Here is a 9,068-nt window from a genome sequence, read left to right as displayed (position 1 = left end):
GCGAATGCTGCGGATTGCGAAGGTGCATCCCACACGGATCACGTTAGCAACTCAAGCGTAGGCAAACTAAGGCCCAGGGGGCCGGATCTGGCCCAATTGCCTTTTAAATCTGACGGTCCAGGAATCAGCGTGTTTTTACATGAGTAGAATGTGTCCTTTTATCTAAAATGCATCTCTGGGTTAATTGTCTTGCCTGGTGTTTTTGCATGAGTAGAAAGTGTGCTTTTATTTAAAATGCATCTCTGGGTTATTTGTGGGGCATAGGAATTCGTTCACCCCCCAAAAAAAGATATAGTCCGCCCGCCCAAGGTCTGAAGGACTCGCCCCCTGCTGAAAAGGTTTGCTGACTCCTGGTCAACTCCAACCCAGATTGCTCTCCCAGATTCTGCGATTGGCAGCTTGGTTCAGCTGGTAGCCAGTCAGTAACTGCAGGGAGTTTTGGTTAGAACAGCACGGCTGCCCAGAGCACAGACACTTCTGCCAAATGCTTCTTTCTGGAACTGTCGCCATCACCAGGCGAAACAGTTGGGTTTCCGTAACACATGCCTAAAGCTTTACATCTGTGATGGGCATGGGTGTTCTGAGTTGGGCCACCAGGTGGCACTGCAGGCCACGCTCCAGCTGCTGCTGCTGCTGCTGCTGCTACAGTTGCCAGTAAGTCTCGCATTTTCAACCTCTTCCACCTCCATTGAACTGGCTAAATGATTCATTGCTGGACTCCCATCGCTTTACAGAGCAAAATATCCTTCCGAATTATACACCCAGCACATGGAACCCTTTTTGTTGTTTAGTCGTTTAGTCATGTCCGACTCTTCATGACCCCATGGACGAGAGCACGCCAGGCACTCCTGTCTGCCACTGCCTCCCACAGTTTGGTCAGACTCATGCTGGTAGCTTCGAGAACACTGTCCAACCATCTTGTCCTCTGTTGTCCCCTTCTTCTTGTGCCCTCAATCTTTCCCAACATCAGGGTCTTTTCCAGGGAGTCTTCTCTTCTCATGAGGTGGCCGAAGTATTGGAGCCTCAGCTTCAGGATCTCTCCTTCCAGTGAGCACTCAGGGCTGATTGCCTTCAGAATGGAGAGGTTGATCTTCTTGCAGTCCATGGGACTCTCAAGAATCTCCTCCAGCACCATAATTCAAAAGCATCAATTCTTTGGCGATCAGCCTTCTTTATGGTCCAGCTCTCACTTCCATACATCACTACTGGGAAAACCATGGCTTTAACTATAAGGACCTTTGTTGGTAAGGTGATGTCTCTGCTTTTTAAGATGTTGTCTCAGTTTGCCATCGCCTTTTTTCCAAGAAGCAGGCGTCTTTTAATTTCGTGACTGCTGTCACCATCTGCAGTGATCATGGAGCCCAAAAAAGTAAAATCTCTCACTGCCTCCATTTCTTCCCCTTCCATTTGCCAGGAGGTGATGGGACCAGTGGCCATGATCTTCGTTTTTTTGATGTTGAGCTTCAGACCATATTTTGGGCTCTCCTCTTTCACCCTCATTAAAAGGTTCTTTAATTCCTCCTCACTTTCTGCCATCAAGGTTGTGTCATCTGCATATCTGTGGTTGTTGATATTTCTTCCAGCGATCTTAATTCTGGCTTGGGATTCATCCAGCCCAGCCTTTCGCATGATGAATTCTGCAGATAAGTTAAATAAGCAGGGAGACAATATACAGCCTTGCCGTACTCCTTTCCCAATTTTGAACCAATCAGGTGTTCCATATCCAGTTCTAACTGTAGCTTCTTGTCCCACATAGAGATTTCTCAGGAGACAGATGAGGTGATCTGGCACTCCCATTTCTTTAAGAACTTGCCATAGTTTACTGTGGTCGACACAGTCAAAGGCTTTTGCATAGTCAATGAAGCAGAAGTAGATGTCTTTCTGGAACTCTCTAGCTTTCTCCATAATCCAGCGCATGTTTGCAATTTGGTCTCTGGTTCCTCTGCCCCTTCAAAATCCAGCTTGCACTTCTGGGAGTTCTTGGTCCACATACTGCTTGAGCCTGCCTTGTAGAATTTTAAGCATAACCTTGCTAGCGTGTGAAATGAGTGCAATTGTGCGGTAGTTGGGGGGGGGGGAGCTGTGAAACGTATTTTTACACGGGCTCTTCCTGGAGTTTGGCACCGCTTTGGAGTTAATCGGATAATGTCATATTTTTGGCGAAATCTTTACCCTGCAGGTAAGGGTGTTGAGGGCTCATATTGTGGGGCGCCATGAAACGTAGTTTTTTCACTGCCAAATGTCACATGGGGCCTTCTCCAAGCACGGTTTAGGGAGAGTGTTTGGATGAAGAGACCAGGCAGGACAGACGATGCCCAGGCACTAATGTGAGCCCATTATGGGGCCCATGAAACCACTAGTTTCTTCAGGGCAAATAACACTCATTATAAGTATAAGAAATAGGACAATCATGACTCAGGATTGTTAGAGAGATGAATGAGAAAGAGAATTATGCTGAATGAGCCAGCACCGTTGGGCCAATTAAACTCAAAGACACAATTGAGATCAAGGTTATCAGCGAGGAGATCAAAGTTATCAGCATTTACCCCACGGGCTGGAAAAATACACAGCTTTAGGTTCCTTTGAACAAGTCTGAAACTGGAAGCCAGAAAGTTTGTCAGAACATCTCCCCATTGTTCCTGTTCAGATTTGTACCACTTCAGAAACCGGTTTGAACAGAAACAGCAGCAGAACTAAAATTACTGTGTATACATGCACAATCTCTCTCTCTCTCTCTCTCTCTCTCTCTCTCTCTCTCTCTCTCTCTCTCTCTCTCTCTCTCTCTCTCTCTCTCTCTCTCTCTCTCTCTCTCACACACACACACACACACACACACACACACACACACTCTGATGTAAAAAATGGGGATTGGCTTTTGCTGCCCAAGTCCCCTAAGTCCATGATCGGTCAGAGAAGAATGGATGGAGGCAGGATCCAGTGGAAAGCAAGACGGATATTTATTTTTCTGTTGCAACAAAGTTCCCTCCCTTCCTACCAAGGAGGAAGAGACCCTGAACAAAAATGTGCAGGAACCTGTAAGTCCTTTTGATATTGCCCAACCCCCTTAGCCAAAGACCACCCCAAAATCAGCATACATACATCATAGGAGGCGGTCTACAGCAGAAATCCTGTCTGCCAGGATACCTGATAATGGTCACTGATTGCACTACCTAGGCAGTCTGGCCATTCTTTTGTGATGGTTAATACTTTAGTTCCTGAATCCAGGTCACTGGCTCACCCTATTCAGACACAAATACGCCCTTAAGACAGGATGCATAAGCAAAAAGACAATGGGAAGGCTTTCCCCATTTGCCTCCCTTACAGCAGAGGAATATTTGAGGTCATTGGGAGAGTCAAAAGGGCTTCAGGATTGCTCTCTCCATGCTATTTCAGATACATGGTTTATATATATTTAGATATGTGTGCATTTATGAATATTTTCTATCTGAGACCTTAGAAATCTTATAACCACACACACCTCAGTTCTACATCTTCAGCTTCCAAAAGAGCACAGCTGCCTAACTAAAAAGGCTGGATTCTCTACCTGTTCAGTCCAGGCCTATTACCTTTTGCATTAAGAAATGTGAGTTTTCTTCTTTATTTACACCATCCAGCTTGCAAGTGCTGCTGTTCTCTTTCTCCTAACAGGATTATTCCTTTTCCTGCCGTGTTTGGACACCTACCACAAAACAGACCTTCGCCTCAAAACCTTAGAGATCCCTTTCTATGAGGTAAGAGAGACACAGTCTGCCCCTTCTGCTCTTTGAGCTTGTTTGCAGGAGGCAAAGTCAGTAGAAGTTTACTTAGGTTCACCATTCCAATTAATTAGGAAGCCCCGGGTTCAAATCTCACCTTGGCTATGAACTAACTACATTGCATTTCGGCATGCCATTTTGACTCAGCCTCACTCCCAGCCCCACAATAATTATACTGATCTACCTAACGGGACAGTTGTAGGATTACTTAACGTAAAGGAAGGCTGTAGATCAGTGACAGAACATCTGCTTTGCATGCGGAACATCCCAGGTTCATTCCCTGACATCTCCAGCGAAGGTTAGGAATCTACACAGTCTGATGTTTATTTGGTAATACAGTGGTACCTCGGTTTACGAACTTAATCCGTTCCAGGAGTCCATTCTTAAACCAAAACCATTCTTAAACTGAGGCGCGCTTTCCATAATGAGGCCTCCCGTCGCCGATGCCCTTCCACCATTCAGATTCCATTCTTAGACTGAGGGAAAGTTCTCAAACCAAGACACTATTTCCGGTTTTGCGGAGTTTGTAAGCCAAATCGTTCTTAAACCGGACTGTTCTTAAACCAAGGTACCACTGTACCGTATTGGCCCGAATATAAGTCGCACCCGAATATAAGCCGCACCTTTAAATTCAGGGTTGGGGGGGAGAAAGAAAGACAATACCCGAATATAAGCCGCTCCCTTAAAATTCCGCAGGCGCTCACAGCCATTCTGCAGTATCATAAATGCCCATTTTTGTAAGGTTGCAAATTTAAGCCACACTTTCAACTTTTCACGGCTGGAATTGGGGGGGGGGGGAGAAAGGTGAGGCTTATATTTAGGCCAATACGGTACGTAGAAACAGCTCAGTCCAGCCCATGTCTGGAATCAGATTTCCTGTTATTTTTCCATTGACAAAACTGTACTTTATTGTTATAGATTTGGGGGGATCCTCCAAAAAACAGCAACCCTAGGAATGAATAAATGTTAGGATTTTGATTAATTGGGATATGGATTAAAGCACAAGCTGCAGAGGGAATTTCTGGACTGGCTTCTACAAAGCAGCCTGGCTGGCTTAGTGAAGAACAAAAGGTGTTGTTGGGCCACTGGAGAATGAGATGGTACCAAAGTGATGGAGTGTGTGTTTGAGGCGACAGGGAAAGGGATTTTTGAGCAAGGGTTGCTGGGAAGAAAAAGCGGGAAGAAGAGCTGAGATCCATCTTTGGAGGAATCTGGTTACAGAGATGCCTTGGGCTATAGGGCCACCCTGCTGTGGGGGACAAACCCCTCTTGCAATGACTGTGCAGTAAGACCTGGACTCCCTCCAGGCAGACCGAAGGTGTGAATAGGTGAATAAACCATAGTTATTAAAGCCACAACAGTCTCTGCTGCGTCTTCAATTCTCCAAAGGAACACAGACCCTGGGTGAGTGCCTGGGACCCCATGGGCTCTTGCCACCATTCGGCAGACAGGGGGGCAGGCACCCAGATTTCATAACATTCTATTGCAGGGGTCGGCCAGGGTTACCTCACCTGGGCTGGTTCACTTCAGCAGAGATCCCTCTGTGGGCTGGATTGCGCGCGCAAGTAGGCACGCCTGCGATTTCTGGCGTCTGCACAGACGCGATTTCCGGTGCATGCGCAGATGTGATTTCTGGTGCCATCCCCGCGCCACACTGCACCCATTTAGTGCAGCACACCGGGACTTGTCGGTTAAACGACCCCCGTGTGCCGCTTGTGGCCCATGGGCCTTAGGTTGCCGACCCCTGTTCTATTGGATGGTCACACATGCCTTCTGCTTGCCCTAGACCATAACCAAGGACATGGCAAGTCTAGAAATAGATACCATCTGTTACTATCGAATGGAGAATGCCACACTCGTCACGACCACCCTCGCCAACCACTCAAAGGCAATCCAGCTGCTCGTGCCGACCATCGCAAAGCGCTTTCTGGCACAGCGGTCGCTCACAGACATCCTGATGGAGAGAAAGAGCACCAGCCAGGAGATAAAGGTGGGTTGGCTGTAGCGCTGTACGGAGGACATAGTGGGGAAGTCCATCACTCAGGGTGGGAGGCTTGCCCAGTGGCTGCTACAAGCCGAACTGGGGAAATGGTATGGTAACCAATGAAAGGACACGAGGGAAATGCTTCTGCCTTGTCATTGGGCACCTCCTCCTTCCTGAAAGTGGCTTTACAGTAGGTAAACTCAGAACTGCCTTGCAAGATCCACCCAGGGCAGCATTTCCTTTCAAACAACAGCAGCAGCAACCAGGCACTATACTGCCTCCAAACATAGGGTTGCCAACTGACCAGGTGAACCAGCTTACTGTGGTCTCCTGCACCTTTAAGAACAGCTTGGCTTGCAGAAACTAGAAAGTGATGCTTTGTATAGCTTGGTGATAAATATCCTGTTTTGTGAACTGCACATTGTCTTAGTCTATTCTGGTTGATAGGGAGAGACAATTGTATAAATATAGGATTAGCTGCATGCCCTTTTAGTGAAGTGAGCGGCTAGAGAGGCCTTTTTCTCCCTATCATAGTAGACCTTTAAGTGGCCCAGTAAATGATTGGCAGTTAGGTTTGGGGCAGACAAAAGGTAATAGACTTTGCTCCAGTTTAGGTAACTTTAGAAAGGAATCTGACAAATTAAGAATTGACCTATAATCAGCTAGTAGCCAAGGTGGGAGAAAAGGGAACCTGTTTGAAAAAGCTGTAATCCTTTACTGAACATCACTGTGCTCACCTAACTCAGGGTAGCTTTACTCCTTGGTTTGCATCAAGGAGACAGCCATCACGACTAGAGCACTTCTCACTGGAAATGTTAGGACACTGCTGCTTTTGCATTTTTAAGTTGCTCATCCATCATATAAAACTGCTCCCAATAAGAAGACACTTTTTTTGCAGGTGGCTGTGGACGCCATCACCTGTCAGTGGGGGATCAAGGTGGAAAGGACAGAAATGTAGGTATGAAATGTGAGATCTGCAGAAATGATCAGGTGACAAAATATCAGGAGAGGCGTCTCCGAGACGTTTCACTATTGTTAATGCCGCCCCTATGAGTATAATCAGTGAAGCACAATTTAGTGCTTCTGCGCATGCACGAGCGGCGAAACCCGGAAGTAACCCCTTCCGGGTTGCCGCAGGACGCAACCTGAAAAAACGTATCATGAAGCAAATGTAACATGAGGTCTGACTGTACGCTGTTTCCAGTTTGGGTCTGCAGTCCCAGATTTCATTAATTTCATTCATTTCAGTAAAGATGTGCGGTTGCCAACGGAGCTTCAGGACTCACTGGCTGCACAAGCCGAAGCCCAGAGACAGGCCAAAGTGAGGGTAAGGCAATACACTGACACGGTATGTTTTTTATTACTGGAAGCTACGGGTAGGAGGGAGCTATGGGAGAGAGATGCTGTCCTCCCAAGCTTGCTTCTCTTCAGGTCTAATCAGACAAGCGTAGGCCATGGTTCTGCCTGCATCTCACAGCACATGGGAGTGGGTCACCGGTCAAAACTAATTCTGTTGGTTATCCAGCTCTTGTTAATCTAAAGCAGGCACCCCCAAACTCGGCCCTCCAGATGTTTTGGGACTACATCTCCCATCATCCCTAGCTAACAGGGCCAGTGGTCAGGGATGATGGGAATTGTAGTCCCAAAACATCTGGAGGGCCGTGTTTGGGGGTGCCTGATCTAAAGCAATGAGCCCTTCTCGTTTGCGCTAGTTAATTTATAGGTACTTAATGTAAATCCATTTCCTTTGGCTGGAAACCTAAGAGATGGAGGAGGTACAACATGAAGGCTGTTTGGGAGCTGCACTGGAAAACGGAAGCTCCAGACTGTTTCAATTCTACGCAGCACAAGAATGAAATAAATTTATTCCACGCTAACCCTGCATGCTTTCCTTTGAGCTGTTGGAAACAAATTGGAAATTGAAGCGATGTGGCACCCAGGAAAATATCACCACATGTAACACACTTCAAAACATCCAATATAAAGTCAGGTAGTAAGTGACTTTATATTGACTTTTCTTCCTTTAATAGATTATCCAGAGATTGGGAAAACCCTAATCCATTGACAGGGGAGTATGGGCTGCCACTTGAATAAGATATTGTCTGGATGCTGTCCCTTATAAGCCAGTTGTTCCCCTGTGGTAGGAATTAATTACAAGTTTCTTTTCATTATCCCCCCCCCCGCCATTTTTAATTTTTTTTTATAGGAAAACAGCGCTATTATACTAAAAAATAAAAAAAATGCAAGGAAATAAGTCATTTATCCCTGCCCTCCTCAGACTAGGAACAAATGCTGACTAATAAGAGGAAATTACCTCAGGAAGAAACAAACGCCCAGAACCTGCACATAAGTAGTATCTAATTAACCCTGGATGGCTTTTACTCAGTTGAACTTGCTTCTGAGGAAACATTAGAGGTGCTTTTTGGCCTTGAAGGTGAGCATTCAATGTAGCACTATTTTAAGTGCTGTGCAGAACCTGTTTTCTTTTTACTTCCAGCTGACGAACAGCGTTGCTTCTACAACACTGAAGGGCACCATTATGGAAGGAACCACGGGTGGTACTCAACAAAGTTTTACTCAGGGTAAACCCATTGAGATTCTTAAACACATCAAAGTTAGTCCCATTGATATCAAGGGGTCTACTCTGAGCAAAACTTCGTTGCCTCCTGCCTCAAAGGAAGATCTTCTAAATACCTTGTGTTCTAGGTCATAGCTGCTGAAGGAGAAAGGGCTGCTTCCGAATCGCTGAAGGTGGCAGCAGAGGTGCTTTCCCACACACCAGCCGCCCTCCAGCTCCGCTACCTTCACATGCTGCAAAGCCTGTCTGCCGAGAAGCCGTCCACCTTTATTCTTCCTTTCCCCCTTGATCTCATGAATCCTTCATCAATAGACAACATGAAATCCACAGGTTGCAACCGTTCTTCAGATATCGCCAGCCACCCAGAGGCTCCAAAGGCGAAGGATTCCCCAATGTTGTAGGACTAAACCAGGTACAGCATCTAGGCCTCTCTGTCCAGCTCCTCAGGCCGTAACCCATTGCCTAGTCCATAATTCGTACCCGCCTGCTTTGCACCCCCCTGAAGTGTTCTTGCCTGGCTGAAATGTGCCCTTGAACAAACGCTCCCCTGAAAGGTTTTTTGGTGGAAACAGGTGGGATTTTATCATCGGAAACAGAATTAGCGCTTGACGTCTGAGCAACTTTTTTTGAAAAAATCCCTAAGCCGCGCGGTCACAATTTCTTCAAAAATTCTGACGTTCTGCAATTCACTCAAAAATGGAGCCAAACTGTTGCAAACGATCCCCTGAAAGGTTTTTCGGTGGAAACAGGT

The 9,068-nt window shown here is 46.4% G+C and overlaps 1 protein-coding gene across 1 annotated transcript; it reads left to right on the top strand.

Moving 5' to 3' along the window:
* Positions 1–2,839: 2,839 nt before the first annotated feature.
* LOC309372487 (podocin-like) lies at positions 2,840–8,848 on the top strand. The gene is made up of 5 exons (XM_081916112.1): positions 2,840–3,731; positions 5,542–5,745; positions 6,638–6,693; positions 6,988–7,066; positions 8,446–8,848. Exons 2-5 carry the CDS (start codon positions 5,557–5,559, stop codon positions 8,716–8,718), a joined length of 597 nt encoding a protein of 198 aa, XP_081772238.1. The 5' UTR covers positions 2,840–3,731; positions 5,542–5,556; the 3' UTR covers positions 8,719–8,848.
* The last annotated feature ends 220 nt before the right edge of the window (positions 8,849–9,068 follow it).

The sequence above is a fragment of the Podarcis melisellensis genome (genome assembly GCF_964234715.1).
Source record: "Podarcis melisellensis genome assembly, chromosome: 6".
In the NCBI taxonomy this organism is placed as follows: Eukaryota; Metazoa; Chordata; class Lepidosauria; order Squamata; family Lacertidae; genus Podarcis; species Podarcis melisellensis.
The sequence above is the reverse complement of the archived record's forward strand: the minus strand, read 5'-3'. Positions and strand labels throughout refer to the sequence as shown.